The sequence below is a fragment of the Artibeus jamaicensis genome, unplaced genomic scaffold (assembly GCF_021234435.1).
Source record: "Artibeus jamaicensis isolate MK-2021 breed Jamaican fruit bat unplaced genomic scaffold, CSHL_Jam_final scaffold_537, whole genome shotgun sequence".
NCBI classification, from domain to species: Eukaryota; Metazoa; Chordata; class Mammalia; order Chiroptera; family Phyllostomidae; genus Artibeus; species Artibeus jamaicensis.
Window position 1 is genome coordinate 29,520,470 of NW_026522047.1, and position 23,562 is coordinate 29,544,031.

The 23,562-nt window shown below is 38.2% G+C and overlaps 1 protein-coding gene across 1 annotated transcript; it reads left to right on the forward strand.

The window, feature by feature from the left end:
- Positions 1-9,375: 9,375 nt before the first annotated feature.
- CTSO (cathepsin O) lies at positions 9,376-22,659 on the forward strand. Its single transcript, XM_037125732.2, has 8 exons — positions 9,376-9,716; positions 11,150-11,258; positions 11,845-11,984; positions 14,489-14,656; positions 15,930-16,051; positions 19,296-19,459; positions 20,037-20,129; positions 20,567-22,659. Exons 1-8 carry the CDS (start codon positions 9,579-9,581, stop codon positions 20,599-20,601), a joined length of 969 nt encoding a protein of 322 aa, XP_036981627.1. The 5' UTR covers positions 9,376-9,578; the 3' UTR covers positions 20,602-22,659.
- Positions 22,660-23,562: the final 903 nt, after the last annotated feature.

The following is a 23,562-nucleotide window of genomic DNA, read 5'->3' on the forward strand; positions in this document are numbered from 1 at the left end:
GGATCACTTGGGAGGCCTTCATGGAAGGACTTGGGGGGCTGCAACAAAGAGCAATGGACTCTCGCCCCCTGACTTTGACATAGCCCAAGTCTCCATGTTCTCTGGAAGAAGTGCTTCCTGGTTCTAATCCACTTAAGCCTGAATACCTGTTGGGGGACTCGTAGCTCCTTGCCTTGCTAGAGCATGTCCTGGGGAAAAATCTGGCATCACAAAGACTTCATGATAAACCCGTGAAATCTGCTCTGCTAAAAGTGCTTTTATTAATATGTTAAGGGTTCAAGCTGAGAAACCCTAAAACTCTGTTCCTGACAGACACTGACTCAGACTAAGCCCTCAGATTTCTTTGAAATGTTAATTACTGTTTGATCCTTGTCACCCTGTATTCCTGTGTATTACAACCCAATAAAAGGCTATAGAGGAGAGGGCTTGAGGCCTTTTTCTCCCCAGAGAAACTGGCCACTGCTGGCCTTTTTCCCCTGAGAAACTGGCCGCTGCTCACTTCTCCTCCCCAAGCAGATCACATCATGTCTCGGTCATGATTACCCTCCATCGGTGACACTCAGGGGGGACTTGTGAGGGAAATCGCTCCAACACTTACTTAGCTATTTCTCAACCAACTGTAAGAATGAAAATTAGTGATCTTATCTCTGCTCATTATAAAGCAATGCCAAAGCAGGTGTGTAATAGATCCAGAAAGCCAGCGATTCACTTCCATACAACACCTTCTCTCCCCAAAGGCCATGCAGAAATCACACCTCCAGCTCTGCCATTCATGTTCCTTCTACTCTCTATTACAAACTTCAAGAAGTTGATTTTCTTAAGGCAGAAAACTATACTTGCACAACAATAAAAATGTGTTTTTTAAAAAAGAACTTTATTTTCTTAAATACCTCTAAGCACAGAAATCCAATATAAATTTACACCAAAATTTTCTGTGTTTTTGGGGGTCAGAGAGAATATCTAAGAAGAAAGGATGACTATATTCATAAAGTCTAAGCAGAATCATTAGGAAATCACCTTATTTCCCTGATAATGATAGCTGGCTCTTGTACTATATGACTACTAACGCAGACATGGCATCAGTAAAGATCAGTCAGGTGCAGAAAAGACAGGCAAAGACTACAATCTTCAAATATACAATTATTTTTGTCTAAGGACTTAATGATAAAGGGAGTAAAGTCTACAAATTTCGGTTCAGAGTCTTGTCCCAAAGGGAAACTTTATAGCTGAGCAATTGTAGCTACGGTTACAAGTCAACTTCTGTGACTTAAGTGCTCTATCTATTTTCTCCAGTCCTTGTAACATTAGAACTAGAAATGATTTCCCAACTATATATAATAAAATTAAGGCTCAAGAAGAGTAAATAATTTGAAGGCCACATAGTCAGTAAGAAACAAGAATAAAAACTCATGTTAATCCAAAAATAAGATTGTGTTTCAGCCACTGTATATTGCATCAGACTTTGGATTTCATTCCAAGAATTACCTCAAAGACTTTGTGGTACGCAAAGAGGTTCAACCTGGCAGTCATCAGAAAAAAGCAAGGCTGTCTCCTCTTGCCACTCTTTTTCAAATTATACTGGAAATTCTAGCTAAAGAAATAAGACAAGAAAAAGCATACACGCTATATAGACTTAGAGAGAAGGAATAAACTGCCTTGGTTCAAAGATGACAAATTCATTTATGTAGAAAACCTGAAAGAATCATCCAAAGTAGGAAATCTGAAAGAATCAGCCAAATACTTCTGGAACTAATAAGTAATCATAGCAAGATTGCAGGATATCAAGTTAATACACAAAAGTCAATCTATTTCTTGTAGATTAAACTGGAATTTAAAATTAAAAGCACAGTCCCATTTACATAAGGACTTTCAATTTAAATAGGAATGAATCTAACCAAATATATAGAAAGTCTATATAAGGAAAACTACAAAATTCTGAGGAAATATATCAAAGAAAAAGTAACTAAATAACAAGATATTTCATGTCCATGGACAGAAAGATTCAGCATTGTCAGTTCTTACCAATTTTATCTGTGAATTTTATCACAGTCCCAACCAAAATCCTGACAAGATTTTTGTGGATATTAAAAAACTAATCCTAAAGTATATATATAGAGGCAAAAGACTTAGAAGAGCCGCCTAAACATTGAAGGAAAGGAATAAAGTCAGAGAGCTGACGCCGCCTGACTTGAAGACAGTATAAAGCTGCAGTAGTCAAGACAGTGTGATACTAGTGAAAGTCTAGGCAAACAGACTAATGGAACAGAATAGAAATGGCAGGAGTGGATTTACACCGATACAAACAACTGATCTTTGACAAAGCAGCAAAAGCAAGTGGATGGAGAAGGAAAGTCTTCAATAATAAATGGTGCTGCAAACACTGGGCATTCCTATGCAAGAAAAAACAAAACTGTACACCTTCACAAAAATTAACTTAAAATAGATCTTAAACCTAAATGTAGAAAACAAAACCATAAAATCCTAAAACCTATATAGAGGAAAACCTTAATGACATTGTGTATGGTAATAGCTTTTTAGATTCACCACCAAAGGCACAATCTATAGAAAAATGAATTATAAGCCTGACTTCATTAAAACTGAAAAGTTCTGCTCTGTGCTGAATAATATCAAGAGAATGTGAAGTCAAGACACAGATGAGGAGAAAATATTTGCAAAAGACACAGTCCATAAAGAACTGTTTTTTCAAAATGCATAAAGAACTCCTAAAACTTAACAATAAGAAAATTAACAACTGGATTTCCAAAATGGGCCAAAGACATTAACAGACACTTTATCAAAGGAAAAATGCAGGTGGCAAGTAAGCATATGAAAAATGAATTGCAAATTAAACGAGATGCTACCACACATCTATTAGAATGGCTAACATCCAAAGCACATACATCACCAGATTCTGTCAAGGCTGTGGTGCCGCAGAAACTCTCATTCATTCATAGTAGGAATGCAAAATGGTACATTGCTCTGAAAGACCATTTGACAATTTCCTACAAAACTAAATATATTTTTACCATATGATGCAACAGCTGAGCTCCTTGGTATTTACTCAAATGGAATTGAAAACATGTGTTTACACAAAACCTGTACATGGATGTTTACACCAGCTTTACTCAAAATTGCCAAAACTGGGGAGCAGTCAAGATGTCCTTCAGCGAATGGATAAATAAACTGTAGTACATCCAGATAATGGATTATTATTTAACTCTAAAAAGAAATAAACTATCAGATCATGAAAAGACATGGAGGAAACTTAAATGCATATTATTAAGTGAAAGTTAACTAATTAACTAATTTGAAAAAGCCACATACTGTATGACTTTGATTATATGACATTCAGAAAAAGGCAAAGCTGTGGAAAGAGTAAAAGGTTGGTAGTTGTCAGGGATCAGGGGATAGGATGAAAGATTAAGACTATGTAGAACATTTAGGAAAGTGAAACTATTTGGTGTGATTCTATAATGAAATACGTGTCATTATAAATTGTCAAAACAAGTGGCATATTCCATACCCAGTGTGATCTATGGACTATGGGAAATGACATGTCAGTGTAGGCCATCAATAGTGATGACTGCAACCCTCTGGTGAAGGACGCCCATAGTAGTGGGGAGGATGTGTGTGCGTGTCTCTACTTTTTGCTCAATTTTGCTCCAAACCTAAAACTGCTCTAAAAACTAAGGCTTATCAATTTCTTTAAATGGTGATTACTTAATAATCATATAAAGCAAGCAATCATTCAAAGGATGAAAGGAAATCATTCTACGGCAAATTGCCTCTGCTTTGGCAGCAAGCGGCAACCCTTTCCTTTTGCTGCCTGAGTGATGGAGTTTTCTAGAATTGTTAAATGTAAGGCTAGATTTGCAGCCAAAATGAGTCATCTTCATTTATAAAAGTTGCACCTAAAGACTGTTTTTTCTCCATGTGTTTCCACTCCCAGTGAGACTTCCTTTTTTCTTACATCTTACTTCTAATCTTTGGGATGATGTGATTTTTGCATGGGCAATAAAGGTCTAGGGTACCTAATTCTCGCAGGCTCCATCTAACTAAAGGAGAATGGAGAGCTATTAGAAAATAGCACGTATGTTTGGGTTAATGGCATACTCAGAATAAAGGGTCCCAGAATTTTTTTCTTGGAGCATAAAAATTTTCACTACTTAAAATGATTATATAAGAGAGAAAGAGCATTTTAATCTCTGGCAAAATATTATCAGCATGCAAAATGTGTTGTTTTTACCTACGGATGATCGATTTTTCTGAAGTGCCTTAGGACTACGGAACAGTCTTTATCTATGAAGAGACAACTGACTATTTTGCTACGAGTAGTTAATAATTCTTCTAAGATAAACCCATTAGCTCTCTCTCCACAGTGCACGCGAGGTGGCAGAGCTAAAGCGTTCCTCTGTTCACATTTATTCAAATGTCAGCAGAATAGAAACCGATCGAGGTTTCCATAGAAACCACTCCCAGCTTCAGGTGTTTCTCGGGGCATTTTGTTCCATGAACTGTTGGAGTCAGAAGGTATACCTTATGGCTTTCCTGAAAGCTTTTGTTTTTTTAATTTCATTAAATTTATTGGGGTGATATTGGTTGATAAGGTTATGGAGGTTTCAAGTGCAATGGTATTTTCCCTCTTCCTAAGAAGCAGGTCAGTGGAGAACCACATTCTCCTTTGTTCTCCGGCATTTTTGGCAGCCTCTGTCACACAGCCTTTCCCCTCCAGCTGAGAAACTGGAATGAGCTATTTTGAAAGCCTGACAAATCCTGCCCATTAGCGATGGCTGTTCAGACAGCATTTCTTCTCTTTGGCCAGAAAGGAAATTTGAAAACCTCGGACCTAGAAATTTAGGTAACACAATGTAATATCGGGATTAACGTAGTCCCTATGAAATGTTGCCAAGACAAGAGATTAAGGACAATTGCAATGACTCTGTGGACCCAATCAACAATAACCAAAGGGGTGGGTGTAAGTGAAGTTTTCAGTGTAAACTCCTAGACCAAAAATAATTAAATCTTTTAATCCAGACAGTAACTAATTAATTGGCTGGAGGTATAAGATCCCTTGCCATAACATAGGGAGACAAATTAAAAAGGAAAAAATCCTCTTCAATTCAGAGGTAATACAATGACTCAAGTATATTGCCCGGTGTCCTGCTTTCCCGTAAGTTACATTAGAAAATGGAAAGTGAATAGTGGACTACAGGGCTATCTCCGGCTACAACTGGTGTGATTAATAAAGAAAAGCCAACACAAAATAGGATAATAATAGAAAACAACCACAGCTCTGCCTTGGAGTAACCAAAGGCTGGCTGACCTGGTTGGCAAAAGCATGCATGGGCCCTGAAGTTTGACAGCTCACTTTACATCTTGACATGGACACTTGCTGCCTAGGATTTTGAATAAACTCCTAAATCGCTATGCAAGTCAGTTTCCTCATTTGGAAAGGGAGGGTAATTCCTACTTTGCCGGGGTTTGTGAGGATTAGAGGTAATGGACTAGATCCTTCTTGTCAATGCATTTATTACTTTGAAACCCTGCAGTCAGGAAGTGGCATGGGATGAACAATTCCTCACATCACAGAAACAAACATTAAAGAACTAATCTCCTAAAATTAAAATCCTTTCAAACATTTCCCCCACCCCAACACCAGCATCTTTCTCGGTTTGTTTCAAATTACTTCACAAAAAATACAAATTATTTGACAATCTTTAGCTGATTATTTGAAGTTTATAATATCTCGTGCAATTATAATGCTCATTGATAATGAATTAAAAATGCATGTCTTAAGAAGGCACAGAATTTCATGAAACACATAGAAATGATAACGGAGAACTGGAGAGAGAAATAGCATAGATTGGTGCTAGGCTCTACTTACTCAAACACTGGATGCACAGGTTGCTAAATGTATAAACTTGCATGAATATCTTAACTTTTCCCTGTCTCAGTTTCCCCATTTATACAATGAAAATGATAATACTATTTACTGCAGTGACTTATTTATAAGAACTAAATAAAGGTAATAATTATAAAGTGCTTAATACAGTGCTTGATAAATCATAATAAATACATTAGTATTTATTAAGTAAAAATTTTTACAAACAATGAAACAACTGCATAGCAAACCCATTTAAAACACAGTAGGATGATTCAAAATCCAGAAGACTCATGACAAGGTAGAAACAAAAACAAATAATGATTTTAATATCATAGAGGTTGAGAAGCATTTGCAAAAGCTGATGAAGGGCCAGATTATTTTCATACAAAAAAAAGTGACCGTGTTTTTTACTGGGCAGCTCAAGTCAAAGATGAGTCTGTGGTGGCTGGCTTCCCAGATGGCAGGCAAGAAACCTCACTTCCTGTTATTCACACTCTGGGTAATCCCCACCTCTCACGTAGTCCCAGGGTCTTGCAACCAAGAGCATAAGGGATGATAGGTCACTTGCAAGACCAGGCTGTAGAGGACACAGCTGTTTCCTTCTTAGTTACCCCCTTGCCCATTTTCTCAGTCCTTCTAATCTCTCACTCTGGGGCAAGATGGTTGTCTTTCCACAGCAGGTCTCTGGGGAATCCATGTGGTAAGGATCTGAGGCCGTTGTCCAAAAGTCAGAAAAGAACCAAGGACTCCGGCCAGCAGCCATGTGAGCTTGAAAGCAAACCCTCTAACCCTGTGATGCCTTCAGGTGACTACAGCTGTTTTAACAGCTTGTCTGCAACCTCATGACAGAGCCTGAGCCAGAACCATCCAGCTAGGTTGTTCCCAGCCTGCTCCACCACAACTGTGTAAGATGATAAATGTCAGTATTTTGAAGCTACTAAGTTTGGGGGTTATTTGCTATGTAGAAACAGATGATTAATACAGGAGTGTGGTATTTTGCAAATTTGATGAAAAAATTACACCTCCCATGTAGATGTAACTTACAGTGTTTATTCTGAAAATTAGCAAATACTTGTGGCCTGTACTTTCAAGATAAAAACCTTTCAAACCTTGAAAATGATTTAATAAATAATTTTGATCCACCTTTAACCTCCAAAAACCTATATAATCTGTGTGCTTCCTACTTATCTCATCTTCTACTCTCTCCTTCTTTCCACTTCTTCCACACTGATTTCTTTTATATTTCTGGAACATGGCAGGCATACTCTCACCTCCAGGCCTTTGTATTAACTATCCCTTCTCAGTTTTTCTTCCCCAAATATCAGGATATCTCCCTCTCACTTCCTTTAAGCCTTTGCTCAAATGTCAACCCCAGTCCTGCACACTCCTGATCCTCCCTGTACCACTTTATTGCCCCATAACATTTTTCCTAACTTTTCTGTGCATCCTTTCTCACTGCATGTCAGTTCCACGAGGATGTAAATTTCATCTCTTTAGTTAGAATGCACTGATGGATCCTCATTACATATAACAATACCTGGCACTTAATAAGTGCTCAATAAATATTTGCTGACTGGAGCTTAGGAAACAAATCTATTGTAATTTTTGTGTTTTTTTTCACACAGCCACTTATGCTAGGGTAGGGACAACTGCCTATGATTAAATTTTCTGACTCAGTAAGCTGTTGACAAACAGTAGTTGTGATCTGAATGCAAACCTCTGTTTAAAAAAAATAAGTATTAGCTTGAGTGATTTACAAATAAGGGCTAGGTGCAGAAGTACGACGGAGGTTGACATCAATATTGATCATTGGATGTACTGTCTAAATGAAATCTTTGTCACCATATATTCCAAGAGTAATATATCTCATCAAACATGCATGTAAGAAAGCTTCCAAGTCTTTACTCTTAGTTCCCAGAACAGATGTAATTTATTTTTATTACCAATTTTACATCAGAGAATAGCATGACTCACTGTACCTAGCTAAAAACTAAAGACATAAATCAGATGGTGGTCCTAAAAAGTTTATGAGGGTTATGACATCAATTTTGGAGACTTCCGGAAGCACTGTATGGTAAAGGTTATTACAGAAAGGCCTGGTAGAGCTGCCTTTGTGGGTACATACCTGTGAGGTCATATAGGACCCTGTGCTTCTTGATTTAATGCCCTATTGTTCCTGTCTCAAAATTGTTAATATTACATGAAGAAGGGGCCCCAATTTTACACTTGGTATGCAAACTATGTAGCTGATCCTGAGGCCCAGGAGTATTGAGTACCGACGACGCTCTTTTCCAGGAAATAAGCAGAGATGGAATGACCAGAAAGGCACATGGAATTTTCTCTGGGATAGGTAGTTACGCCAGCCATCTTCCCAGCCCCCCCGCACCCGGTGGGAGGAAAATCTCCCCATTTGAGAGGAAAGCTGGAGAAATAGTAACAGTGGTGCACTGATTGTCACTCCACCTGCGGCCTGTGTTGTGTTACCAGAAACAGCAACAACCCCAGAGATTGTTAGAAAAGCAGAAGTACTGGATCAGAATTTGCATTTCCTGTGCCCTTATTTTTATATTTCCTTTTTTAAAATTTTTATATTTTATAGTTGACACTCAATAGCATTTTATAATAGTTTTCTGTGTCCTGTGCACTTTAAATTTGAGAAACAGCTGAGTGGTTACAGGAGTCATGCTGAACCTTTGATAGTGGACCTTGGAAGTCCCCCAGTCTCTCCAAAGGGGATTTTCTCCCCTTCCACAGGAAAATCCTTAATTCAGATGCTGCCATATTAGGATGTTAACTTACTTAAACATTACTGTTGTCCCTTCTAAGGCCCATTCTCTAGGATTGGAGTACTATGAAATGAAAATGTTTGAAGAAAAAAAAAAGCAAGCATGAAAATGAGATACTATGAGCTAAGCTGAGTAGCTGGAAAGCAGTGTAACAGTAAAATGGGGGGGTGGGTAACTTAAAAATTAAACAACTAGCCAATACTGAACACTTAAAATGTGCCAGGCATCATACAAAGTGTTTTATGGGGATTACTCTATTTAAATTTTACCACACGTTTAAGAAATAGGTGCCACCTCTATCTTCCTGTGCAACTAGAGAAACAGACTTCGAGTTTCCAAATGGCCCTAGCATATAATACATCGAGAAATTGTGCACCATTTCCACCACTGCAAGTTTTTCTAACGTACTGCTAAACAAATACCTGCTGAATTAATGTCTTCGTGTAAATTCGCAAACATCATTTCAGAGTTAGTTTCTGAACGTGAGGGACCATCGCAGAAGCAACAACAGGATTAAGGTCAAGTGAAATTCAACTACCGCCTGAATCTCCCCATTTGAGATAAAAGGAAGACAAATGAGGACTTAATTCTGGAAGTGCAGACCACTCCATGGTTTGTGTGTTCATGTTCCTGCATAAACAGAACTTTTCTCTAATCGATAGGAGATGAAACCGGAAAGCACGTGGTCATGTGCCTTGTGTTTCTTCCCCCAAAACAGCAGCCAGAATCTCAACAGTTTGCACCTACGTGGATTCCCAGGCCCAGAGCAATAGGGACTTAGGCAGTGACAGTCTATAGGACCACACACCCGGCTCCGCCGCTTTCGCCCCCCCAAGCCCCGGGAGTAGGAGGAGCAGAAGAACCGAAAGGAAACCCGTGCAGTGGCCTCCGCAGGCTCCAGCGCCGACATGGAGCTGCGGGCGCTCGGGAGACTCTGGCTCCTTTGCTGCTGCTGGTGCTGCAGCGCGGGCCCCGGACCCTGTTCCGGGGTCACCTTCACCGCGACTGGACCCAGGAGCCGCGAGCGACAGGAAGCAGCCTTCCGGGTACCCAGCGCGCGCCTCCCTGTTTGTTTCCCTCTCGCCCTGCGCGCCCTGCGCGCCCTGTGCGCCCTCTGCTGTCCGAAGTCCCGGCTGGGGAAGAGGGGCCACCGAGCCCTGCAACTCCCGGGGGTCCCCAGGCCCTCACACCCGAACTTCTCCCTGCCTCCCCCACGTGGCTGAGTCTCGCCGTCTCCTGTGCCTTTGCCAACTCAGATACTTGATTTTCCATGAAAGTTTTGCCGCGGTGGATTTATTGTATGACGCGCCCCAAGTAATCAACAGATAAGTCCGAACTGTTCTTGATTAGAAGCTCCTACTTTTAGCAGAACCCGTTTGGCAGGGATCAAAAATAAGCAGAAGAAACCTGCATTGTTTTTCTTCCAAAGGAGGGCGCTGGTCAACTGCTTCTGGAGTCAGAATTTTGTGAAAGAGCCCGCATTGATTGAGCAAACTGGACGGATCTTGTCAGTTTATGATTTTCGTGTACCGGGCTCCTTAAGACTCGTGCGCCGCCTTAAAAGTCACCAAGTCAGAGCCTTGGTGGAGACTGATTTAGAGAAAGGGGACATTCCATTTCTTTTTCAACTAATTTTGAAATGTCTTCGTAATTACGGTTAGATTTTACCCCAGCATTAAAACTCGTACAGACCGGTCGGCTAAGTATAAATTAGGCTGGTTAGAGAGCTTTAGAACGAACTATTAATGTCAAAACAAGTTTTCTCTGGTTTTATAATCGTAAGATAAATTTAAGTTTTTTGGTCCTGGATCCCCTTCCAGACAAGAATCTAGAATGTCTTACTGTAACTCATTCAATTAAACACATTGTTACAACAAACGAAAACAAAAAAAATATGAAAATAATTATTTTTCACCAAATCTGTTTAAAGGCTTATTTGCAATTTTTTCACTATATTAAAAAACATATATCTAGTGCTCTCAATGGGCTTAGTGAAGACGAATTACAAATCCATTAAACATACCTTCCCCAGCCTCAAAAATACGCGTGAAAGCAGATAGTAGTTCTAATACAAAACATTTACAAATATGATCACATTTTCTTATACAAATCTTTCATTTTTTTGGTTTTGTTTTGTTTTGAGCTTTCAGATTATGTCAGAGGTCGCTTTAAATTCGCACCTCTCTTTATTTTTTTATTTAATTATTTTTGAAGTACAGTTTTTTTGTCTATTTCTCCCATCCCAGCCCGCCCCAAGCTCCCCACCTCCCTCCCATTTCCACCCCCCCTTAGTTATTGTCCCTGTGTCCTTTATACTTGTTCCTCTAAATCCCTCCCCGCAAATCTTTCATTGTTATCTGCTGGAAATAAATCAAGCTTTGACCTTCATACCTGAAGAATATCTCCAAGTTAGTTACACACAAATTGCTTTGGAAAGTTAATATAGGTGATATAAATTACCTTTTTCTTTTTCTTTTAGGAAAGTCTTAATAGACATCAGTATTTGAATTCTATATTTCCTAGTGAAAACTCCTCTGCCATCTATGGAATAAATCAATTTTCATATTTATTTCCTGAAGAGTTTAAAGGTATGATGCAATGAAGCTATTAGTTGATTGGTTCCTTGATTTTAACTTGTTTCCTTAACTTTTAAAGAATTGTTGAATTGTGAACCTAGAAACTTGAGTAATAGTTAACAATTTATTAAATACTAAGTATTGAGCATGTACTAGATGCTGACAGAAAAAATAAATGCATGGCCACTCTTCTAATTACTGCATAAAAAATATTGTAGATATAAGACATTTTCATGTGGCTGTAAGGGACAGCGAACGCCTCATTCCTTCTATGTGCTGTTTCTATTCAAGTTACCAATGGCTCCATGGGTTCTGATAAAAACAAATGATACTAATTATACCCATTTTTATTATTGTCCTGGTTCTTTCAAACAAGTCATTTTATATGGCAGTCCCATCTCTATTATAAGAATTCTTATCTTTTATAGATTTCATGTGATTGCATTTCATATTATGGAAAAGCACCTAGAAAAATGACAAAGGACAGGCTCTACTTGAAAGCTACGGTTTCTGTTTGAAAAGTTTCTCGAAAAAGAACCTTCAGAGGTCCTTCCTGTAATCTCATATTGTTGTCTTTTCATTTCATTTTTCTACTCAGCTATTTACTTAAGAAGCAAACCTTTCACATCCCCCAAATACGCAGCAGAAGTGCCAGAGCCAGTCTCCAACATGTCTTTGCCTTTAAGATTTGACTGGAGGGACAAGCATGTTGTAACACTAGTGAGAAACCAGCAGGAGGTAAGTTTTAGTTTTGGGGTTTTTTAAAAATCATCTTAGTATGGGAAGTCACCTCTGAGGTCAAGTTCAATCAAATTTGTAGGGGAAGCTATCATTTTCCTAGATAAAAATCACACCCCAATCGTACAGTAAGACTGGACTCTGGTGGAATGGGAGGCCAACATCAAAGCTTGACTTTCATTCTGAGATAAACCATCTTTGATGTGTTCCCTCACTAATTACCATTGCTACCAGCACACTGGCTCAGAGGTGCTTCCCAGCAGCTGTGTGACAGTTACCAAAGATTCTTTAGAATAGCAGATGGGAGGCTGGAGGAAATAAATTTGACTACTAAAAGGGAAACAGCACTGAAAAAGTAACATGATACCAGGTACACTTAGCAACAGTGCAACCTGGTCTCTTGGGTTCTCAGGCCTCACCCCTTGAGCTCCAACAGAAAACCCTACCCTCTAAAGGATCGTACACTTTCTATCTATGACCCTTAGAAGCGTGGTCATTTTTGCTATAATGGGACATATCCTTACGTTCCTAAAAATCACCACCTGTGCAAAACCTTGCAGAAAAAAATGAAAGGGATTATGGGGAAAATGAGATTAGAGTACATTTTAAAATGTGTCGCACTTAGGGACACACTTAATAAAAAGATAGGGGGTAGACAAATGTCATATGATCTCACCTTTAACAGAAACCCAAACAACAAAACAAGCAAACAAAATATAACCAAGGACACTGAAATAGAGAACAGGCGGACAGTGACCAGAAGAGAGGGAATTTCAGGGGGAAAGGGGAAGGGTTTACAGGAACAAGTATAAAGGACACATGGACAAAAACTAAGCGGGGAAGAAATGGGAGGGAGGTGGGGAGGGGTGGGTGGGTGGGCTGGGCTTGGAGTAAAAGACAGAGAACTATACTTGAACAATAATTAAAATACATTTTTTAAAAAAGGTAGGGGCTAATAAAAGTTGCAGCACAGGAAATGTCAGCTGACCAGTCAATCCCCTAACCATGTGGCTGTGGTCTCGATTTATCTTCAGTGGATACCGCAACAGGCCATTCAGCCTCCCCTTTTTAAATTTTTTTCAATTATAGTTGACATACAATATTATATTACTTTTTGGTGCACAACATAGTGAGATTAGACATTTATATAATTTATGAAATGATCATCCTGATAAATCCAGCGCCTGTTTGACAGTGTGGCAAATATTCTGGACCCTGCAGCTTCTTAGTCACTACTGATGAAGGGTGATCCTTTTTATTTTCCAGGTTCTATATTTATTGCTGTGAATTATATTTTACCACCAAATTATGTGCTTTGTTATTGGATTCATCATCCAGTGTGAAATAGTCTGAAATCTAACCCTCCCAGGAATGTCTACATCGTGTTAAGGGGAACATTTAATTAGGAATCTTTAACTAAAGGATTCACTGGGGAGATGCCTTTGAGCAGGCACTGCTATCCTAGGGAAGCTCAAGGGAGCTTAACTAAAGCTGTCTGTAGATATGGTCTCAGCCGCCTGTATTCACCTTTCTCAAGGTGTGAAGATTCTGCAGCCTAGCCCCTTAGTAAATATTTCACTATGCTGGAGGCACTGGATATCTAGACATAAAAGGCCACTTTAATCCATAAAGTTGTCCAAAACTCTACTCCATGAAGACAAGTTGCGCTTTCTTTCTTTGCCCAATTCTGCAACACATGGATCTGTGATGAGGTCAGTTCTCCCGGTTCCGAATCCCATTCTCACCTCTGCCTTTTCTGCAGTTCTGTCTTTCTCGTGCACGGCCCTTGATTCCATTTGCTCCATCTCCTCCCTTTCTTTCAGGACCTGTCCTTCTACTCTTTTGTTCTAGTCTGTCCAACAAAAGCAAGCTAATGGATTTAGAATCAGGAAGATTGCCAGCCAACATTTGAGTGAAGAATGTTGAATATGGGTTCCTATCATTAGAACATTTCGTGTGCATTCATAATAGGCACGTGCCGGCATCTGAGAGCTTAAAACAACTCATTCACCTCCTATGTCCATCAAATAATGGACACGACATGTGCAATACACATCCTCACCCCACCTCACCTTCTTACCTCCCTTGTGAGGAGTTGGTGGATGACTTGGAAGCATAGAGTCCAGGAAAACCAGGGATTGGAGAATGGGGTGGAATTGGTGAATGTCTCAGAAGCAGACATCACCTGTTTAATAAATTGACTGTTTTTAAAAGTACCATCAGTCTGTTTTCTTGGTCCCTAAAATTTGCTTTTTACTTTGCATTATCTACTTTGCAATAGTGATATGCCAATTTACCTTCAACTAATTATTAGATTTTGATACTTAAAATAATTTTGGTTTCCTTTTTTCAATTCAGAAACCAAAAGGATGGGCATTTATATTCTTGTAGGCCTCCAGACTCAACTCACTTGATTTGATAACTTGTGATATTGAAAAATGTTGGCAAACCTGGTATGAACAGTGTTTGATAAAAAATACTATTTTGTTTCTATTTTAAAACAGTGTGGAGGGTGCTGGGCCTTCAGCGTGGTAGGTGCAGTGGAATCGGCGTATGCAATAAAAGGGAAGCCTTTGGAAGACCTAAGTGTGCAGCAGGTCATTGATTGTTCATACAATAATTACGGCTGCAATGGAGGGTCTACTCTCAATGCTTTGAACTGGCTGAATAAGGTGACTAGTTTCTCAGCCTTTTAAACTCTTTGCTGCCTCTTTTGCTTATTTAATGTGTGCTCATTATTCAGTTTACTCTTGTTTACTAATCATGTTTTTAAGTTTTGAAATTTAGATGACCAAAGCTTGTATTAATCAGATTTTAAAATGAATTGCTTCTAGGTAAGTCAGCCATCAAAATCAAAAGGTAGAAAAATTTACCTGAGATCTATTTACCCCAAATTATTTGTTTATTTCTGAACATTTTAAAAGGTAAATGCTTTTATTTTTTAGATGCATGTCAAATAGTGAGCCAGAAAGAAGAGAACATATGATTAACCATTTCTATAGAATTTCTGAAATTAAGCTTAGGGACATTATAGGTCAGCTAATTTAATTACTCTTTATACAGGTGAAAATGTGAGATTACACTGCAAAATCAGTATCTGAGCCAGAATTGCACTTTAAATCCTCTGCTACCTGTTGAACATCTTTACCACTATATCCCAGGGTCCCTTAGTGTCCTTAGGATACTTTCTGACCTTGTCCTCGATCCAACATGCACTGTGTGAAAGCAGCCAGTGAGGGTGCTATTACATTTTCTAAAACCAAGTTCCCTTTGGGGAACTCAAGTTCTCCAAACTCAAATATCCTTAATCAAGTGCTATATTTGAGTCACTGAAAGCCAAAAACTGTTCTGTGTTATGGGCAACAATGAATTGTTTCCTCTCCATTTCATAAGCCCAACATTCAGAAAAGGAGGTGTGTGTACATATACCTATAAAATAAGTGACCTATGACAGATGAAAGGCACAGAGGGAAGAGGATAGAACAAACACTTGACCTGACTATCGCCTGTGCATAACCACTGCGCCTAGTGAGTCTCAGAGACTTGCTCATATAGAACCGGAAGCCCCAGAGGAAAGTGAAGCAAGAAGACACTGAAGCAAGAAGACAAGACTTTATTTTTAGATTGACAGAGGTTCCAAAGAAGGAGGATACAGAAAAAGCAAAAATAGGAGAGAAAGAAAGATAATGACTCTAGTTTCTAGGATGTCCATAACAAACACTTAAAGATTGAATTTAAGATCTTTAATTCCTCAAAGAATACCCACATGATGAAGGTGTGGCCAAGTTGAATTTTATTTTGACACATTGCAGAAAGTTCTGTTTGACTTTTAAAACAACTGCATGACAGAAAACACTTTGGGTGATTATTTTCTTTTTAGTTTTTGTTTGAATTTTTTTAATTAATGTTTGAATACAGTTGTCTGGGCAATTGTTTTCTTTTTAGACACAGGTAAAACTGGTGAGAGATTCAGAATACCCATTTAAAGCACAGAGTGGCCTCTGCCATTACTTTTCCAATTCACATTCTGGATTTTCAATCAAAGGTTTTTCTGCACATGACTTCAGGTAAATGTCTTATGCTGCTGTGATTTTCTTCCTACTCCTTAATTTATGATCTATTGACTATTCAGAGTCGATAACTTGGTTGAAGCTTCATGCATATTTGTAATTGTTTTCAAACCTCTTTTCTACTAGAGAGACTAATTGTCAATCACCATGGAGTGCTAGGGATGTTCTTCCTTAAACAGGATCTACGTGGGTGCTAATGTGCCATTATAATAAAAATATAAAGCTCAAATCAACACATTAAATCCAGTTAAAGGTATCATTTATATTTACCACCTTCCTTTTACCAATTCTAGGTGACATAATTATCATTAGTGTATTTTAATCCTTTTGTGGAATCAGTGAAAAATGGCCTTGTATAGATGCTCCAGCTAAAATCAAGCAGTCTACTTACCAGGAATCATTTCTTGAACACCCTCTATACCCCTTGCATTTCCAGCCATCAACTCTAAGAAAAGCATAGACTGGAACTTCCACGTTAGAAACAAGGAGGAATGTGTTACTGGAGATAGATTCTGTAGCACACCCTATGCTGGCACAAGGGGAGTGAGACATAGATAAGAAAAAGCTGAGGAAGACGATTTGTGTCAGAGCTTAAAGGGCAAGTTGACTCTGGACAGGTTCAGGGGAAAACAACCACTTAAAAATGCTTTCAAATTATATGAAAATCTCAAAGCTGGTAAGAGACCATTGTGACCATTCAATGTAGTCCAAAATAGATGATCGGAAATGATAAGAACAAAGAAAGACTCAACCCCAACCTGGCTTTACTGTTTTGTTTGTTTTTAAATATGAAGGGAGCTTTGTGCAGTCTTTTGAAACAGAGAACACAGAGAAATTAAATTAAATTTGGATGAGGTGACTGCCCTCTAAGTTACTGGTACTAAATATGAACAGAAACTCCGCATCCAGATGGTGTCTACCCATGGGATGCGAAGGGAATCGAGGGTGAAGTTGGACCCTTGAACAAAATGGAACCCCTGTAAATAAGCGTAAGTATGCCAGAGGACTGGCAGATTGTCAACACAGCTCCTGTCCCCAACGAGGGCACTCAGGGTGACTGTAAGAACCATGCACCAAAAAGCTTCCATTCCACAGATGGCAGGCTACACTGGATCTGTAATAACATGGGCAGGTCACTGAGTACAGTGATCAGCATCTCCTTTGATAAAGGCAACACACTTTCTGAAATGAGCAAGTGTGTCTCTGTGAGCTCTCAGTTCCTTGACAGTGTAAGTGAAGTGTGTGTACAAGAAGGCACAGTTTTCAAAAAGACACTAGAAAAAGATTCAGGGAATCCCTTGTCATGGGTGGTAACTGAGAAAGTTAGAAAGAAACAAAAGACTAAGAGGCATTAGTCTGAGTTGGAGAGTGAGAGTGAGAATTTGCAAAGGTCACTGGAATTGGGCCCGAAACAGGGTTTATCCACCCTTTTGATTAAACAGAAAGAGGTCCCTGAAAAATCTCTGTGTTTACACTGGACTTTAAACTCTCTGATAATACAGTGCTAAGCTAACTGTGATAGATTGTGCAAGAAGACCTTCCTTTGATTTATTCATTTATTCATTCAAATACTCACTGAACACTGTTTTAGGTTATAGGGATTCGGCAGTGAACCAACAGACAAAAACCCTTCCTTGGGACTATATTTTAGTGATAGAGTCAGGCAACAAACAAAACAAGTGAAAATATGTGTGGCATGCTAGATGTAATAATTTCTAAAGAGGACAGAACAGTGGATTATCATAGTTACAAAATGATTTTTAAATTGAGTACAATAAAATATATAGTGTACACTAAAGCCTATGCTGAGAAAAATTAGTTTATTAGATAAGTTAGAAATGAGGAGGAGGAAATAATGGTTTTTTTTATTAACTTAGAGGAAAATGTGTTAGGCATGCTACAAAGTTTACACCTCTAATTTTATCCTTATATTGATTCTACAAGGTAGGTGGGATGACTCCAGAGTGTAGCTGGAATTGAACCCCAGTATGTAGAACTTCAAAGCCTATACCCCACCATGATGCCTTTTAAGAAATTATATAATTTTGCCTATTTCAGGGTAATGTTAATGAATACTAATTACTATTACTGTAGCAAAAATTAGAAATGGCTGGTCATAGATTCCCCAAAAACAGATAACTTTAAGTTAAAAGGTAATGAATAAATGGGTAGAATGAATTGTGTAGTTTCTATTTCAGTCATTTCTGCTGTTAATCATTCATTTTTTCCTCTCACCTGTGAAGAAAATATTCTCTTGATAGGAGTTGATGTCTAGTTGGTCATGATGAAGGATTATATACTCTTTTAAGCCACTAATCCACCCATGTCTTGCTGCAGCAATAATCTACCAAATACTATCTTCATGGCTGGAAATACCAGTAACTTGGTTATAGCACCCTCCCCCTCCAAAGCTGACCTTTAAAAATGTGAATAATGGTTTACTCACATACTTCCAAGATCAGTGAAGGCTGAATGATGTGAACATAAGATTTGTCATTAGATGTCCATGTGTGGAGTATGGAAGCCATAACTGTGTCTTTGCAGTCTTCACAATCTAGTGCTAGTTCTCTGGTGTCTTAACATTTCTTCTATCACATAATATATTTGCCACTTTGGGATAATCTTTTGCTATAATTTCTGTATTTGAAATTCACTAACATAAGTTGATCAGTCTCTTGATTTTTACGTTGTGTGGTAGAGATATTTCCATGCATCTCCTCTTTCCACTTTGCTTATTAAAAGAATCTTTATATTATAGCTGGATACTTGGCTAGCCAGCTAGTTGCAAAACTTCATTCACCATCTTCCTTGAAGCCAGACTTAGTCATAAGACTGAGTTCTAGCCAAGGAGATTCGTGCAGCTTTATGGAGAATGTGTGTGTTACTTCTGGGAAGTCTCACGGGGATATAGCACCTCTTCTTTCTACTTCCTGCTCTGTGAAATATGTGTTCAATGTCTGGAGCCCCTGTGGCCATCTCAGACCATTAATCGACCTTGGGAATGGACACCCTACATGGCAGAATAATAACATAAAAGGAGCCTGGCTTCCTGATATCCTGTAGCCCCACTGCAGCCCTAGATGGCCCATATCACAGACTTCTTGAGCCTCCGTTGTTTAAGTCTTCTGTAATTGCAACCAAACTTACTCATATTCATACAAAGATTAAAGAGATCATTTTTATAAAATATTCTTACCATAAAAACTAAACTCCTTAAACATATATTTTCTCTTTTTGGTAGTGACCAAGAAGACAAAATGGCAAAAGCACTTCTTACCTTTGGTCCTTTGGTAGGGATCGTAGATGCCGTGAGCTGGCAAGATTATCTGGGAGGGATCATTCAGCACCATTGCTCTAGTGGTGAAGCCAATCATGCAGTGATCATAACTGGGTTTGACAAAACAGGTGAGTGCTGGCAAGACTTGACTGATTGCTTTCTAGCTTAGGGTGATCGACAAATGATTGCCATCCTTTAAAAGGTTAAAAATTGGTCTTCTTCTGTCTAAGTCCTCCTAGGACCTTTACAACTTTTCAAAAGACTTCTGGGGACAAATGACCCCAAGGTGTTTCTGCCTATCAGTTTTAGTAGATAATTTGTTTGAATGTTGATAATTATTGATTTAAATAATGTGCATTTTCGCTCTGGAGTGTTTAGGATAATTGTTGGGAAAGCAGAATATTTTATCACATATATCTAACACTTATTTTTATTTTCCTTCTTCTAATTCCCTGGGAATATGTGTGTGTTTTTATTTTCTGCAGGCCCTGCATTAAGTGAAGTGAATTCAAACATATTTTTCCATTAATTGGAGTGTTGACATAAGTACAGCTCAGGTTTACTTAGCTAGCTTAAGTTAGCATTCCGTTACAGTTTTAATCATTTTCTCAAAGTTACTATACTGATCAAGAACTAACATTTACATTAACATGCATTAACACCAATACGAGTTTTCCAGGTATGTTAGCATGTTTTGTTTTGCAGGAAGTACTCCATATTGGATTGTGAGGAACTCATGGGGAAGTTCATGGGGAGTGGACGGCTATGCCCATGTCAAAATGGGAGGGAATATTTGTGGTGAGTCATTAACTGATGTTGAAAACTTCAAGCTAAATGTCAAAAAAGATACTCTGAATATATTAAAATTACAAGACTGTGCAGTCCATAGTATGCTTCCAATATACCTAAGTCACTTTTATAATGTAGTAATAATTTTTCACTTTAGCGAATTGATAAAAATTGTTCTCTTATTTATTTTATCACCTCAGTTAATAAATCATTTTGGGTTATATTGTAGTTTCTTGAAACAAAAATATCGGTCATATCCTCTGAGATCTGCTTTGTGGGTTGTCATTTTATATTGAGACCTATAATAGTTCAATTATTTCCTTAGTAGATGCTAACTTTTTCTGAACCCAAATGAAAATTGTTTGGTTTGGTTTGGTTTGGTTTATGTATAAGGCATGTAAAGAGGAAATAAACTCATTTTAATAATTTCTTCTTTTTTCTCTTAGGTATTGCAGATTCTGTTTCTGCTGTATTTGTATGATATATTGATTAGATCAAGAAAGAACCACAAAAATTAAGGTTCATAATGAAATGTAGCTGGTACTTCATTTCTAGCATTATTTACCTTTAGGTTTTAGCAACTACCCACAAAAGTTTCTAGGGCCTAGTAGCATTTAAACTAAGTTCTAGAATGTTCCCTTCTCGTATGGGGACATGGGTAATCATAGTCATTTGGAAGAACACCAGCAATGTGGCCTGAGAAACAGTTTTCTACTCTAGACTGACTCTCGCATTAGGGGATATCTTAGGTCTCTTTATTTTGAAGAGGCTATTATCTGGTTTTGTTTGATTGATGTTTTATTTGTTTATTCTTAATGTCATACTTAATGTCAGGTAAGATTAAAGAGGTGATAAAAATGTCTTTTCTTTTGTGGAATATAACCACGGCCTTAGGTTACCCCTATATACAAGAATGGCCAACCTAAAATTATGTGCACCTCTCACAGTTATACTCTCAGCCACCTGAGATTAAATTTTATAAGGATTTTGAAATACCAATAGCTTTACCTCAACAATTAGTGTTTATCCCTTGAACTGAAGAGAGATCATGTAGTAAGAAACAAAAGGACAAAAGTCACTTTTTTACAAGTGATTTTTGACAATACATTAAATGGCAATAAATTATATGGCAACTATGTGATAAGAAAAACTCAAGTAGCATTGCCTGAGAGACAAATTAATTACTCGGAAATTTTCATTGTCAAGAGGATTGCACTAGACTTCATTTCTTACTTTGATCTCTCTATATCGAAGGACAGTATGTATTTCCATATTTCCCCACTCTTTCTCATACTCTTTACTATGATACTCCTAAGTTTTCTGGGTTGTTTGACCTCCCTGGCTAAGAAGTCCCATTGTTTATTTTTCATTTCTATTCTACAACTATAGATTTTGTTCTGTCTAAGCCACAAAGATCAAGTTCTCAACTTTCTCTTTTTTCCATTATTTGTAGGTAATATGCCTTTCAAAGTCTAATGTCATTAATCTGGGGTATCAGCCAGAATGCGAGTTTCTCAGGCTCTCCATTTTCCCAGTTTCCTACATATGTTTCCCAGACTCCCATTCTAACTACTTTGTTGTGTATCCATTTGGCTTTTACCTGGTTCTTAGCTCTTTATGGCCATGTTCCTTGCCTAAGTCATCATGTATGGCTGGGGAACAACCTCATAGCATAAGAGTCCATCTTTTGATTGTACAACAGTATTAAATGTTATATGAGGAAATCTAATCAAAGACTACATATGTATTTCTTCTCTAAAATTCATGGTTGCTTCTTTTTTCCCCTAATTTTTATTAAATTTATTGAGGTGACACGGATTAACAAAATTATATAAATTTCAGGTGCACAATTCCACAATGCATCATCTGTACACTGTATTATATGTTCACTGCCCCAGGTCAAGTCTCCTCCCAAGACCATTTATCGCCCCCATGCCCTCCTCCACCTCCCCCATCCACACTCCCGCTGGCAATCACCACACTGTTGTCTATGGTCATGAGCCCCCCCCCCTCTCTCTCCCCCCTCCCTCCCTCCTTCCCCCTCTTTCCTCCCCTCCCTCCCTCCTTCCCCCTCTCTCCCCGCTGCTCAATCTCTCCAGGTCACTTTATAATGTAAAATACATTACAAAAGTGAAAATTTAAATGTAGAAGCAACCACTAAAAAAAGTTTAGGACATCCCGTTTTTTTGTTTCCCTTTCGGTTTGTGTCTATCCTGTTTATTAGAAATGAAAATCAAAAACAAAACACTATACTTCTTTTTCTTATACCAACCAAAACCAATCTCAAAAGAATATGTGTTGACTTGGGCTTAGAAATGTTCCAGGAAGATAAACATTGATAGCTTAATTGACTAATATTCTAATTATTTAAGTATGACAAAGATAACTAAGTTCATGTTAATTTACTGATTTCTGTATAATATAAATGCTTTTCTGATACTCTTTTAAATGCTAAAATATTTTTAAAATTACAAAATGATTAATACCTCACAACTGCTCTGAATTTGATGACATTTGTAATAAAACAGCCTTTATTTGACTTTGTGTTAAGAAGACTATTTCCAGAAGTGTGTGGCTTACATTTGTAAAAACAGTGTTAACGTGCTTTACATTCACCCAAGAGTTTGCTTTGTTCCAAATCCATGTGCTTCATTTTTAGTTTTCTCGACAGACACCTTCACCTCAATGTCTCAAAAAAAAGAAAGAAAGAAAGGAAAGACTGCTACACCTCCTATAGGTCTTTATTAGTTAACAGCACCAACATTAAGTAATCACCCAATTGATAAAATTAAGGGAAATCTCTTTAGATAGTTAATCAGGCCAATTATACCTTAGTTACCAATCACCTGGTCACCTGCCTCCTCTCCATTTCTATTGTTCCTTTTTTTGATGCATTTTCTTTAATATATCATCTCTGCTATTGAGTAATCTACCCAGCCCTGGCTGGTGTGGTTCAGTGGGTTGAGTGTACCCATGAACCCATGTTCCTTAATCCAATGGTTCTCAAAAGTATAGCCCCCAGACCAGAAAATACCTGAGGATTTGTGAAACCCTTTGTTTTAGTAAGCCCTCCTGATGATTCTGATTGATGTCGCTATAATCCATTTACTCTGTGTTCCTTAGATTTACATTTCTTGAAGACAATGTTATTATGTTATTCACTAGAGACGCCCTGATGCCTAAAAGATAACATGCCAGCTCTTGCAAATGAGAGCTCCCCCTCATCTCAACCTCTTTGGTTCCATGTAGACATAGGATTTGTTCCAGTCATCACAAACTACCTGAAGTTTACTCACCGAGGCTAATACAAAAGCAATGAGACCTACACATAGTAATTAGCCTTCACAATGAAAACCATCTAGACGTTCCTGGGGGTGATTTCACGAGCATGTCAAAGTGAATTCTAAAGTACCAGGAGGTACTGTGTACATGAGTATGCTCA

Bases quoted from the DNA above. Each gene is read 5' to 3' on its own strand.
- CTSO (XM_037125732.2), top strand. From the start codon at position 9,579: ATGGAGCTGCGGGCGCTCGGGAGACTCTGGCTCCTTTGCTGCTGCTGG. The intron at 11,985-14,488 runs GTAAGTTTTAGT...ATTTTAAAACAG, and splicing joins TAGTGAGAAACCAGCAGGAG to TGTGGAGGGTGCTGGGCCTT. The intron at 16,052-19,295 runs GTAAATGTCTTA...TCTTTTTGGTAG, and splicing joins TTTTCTGCACATGACTTCAG to TGACCAAGAAGACAAAATGG.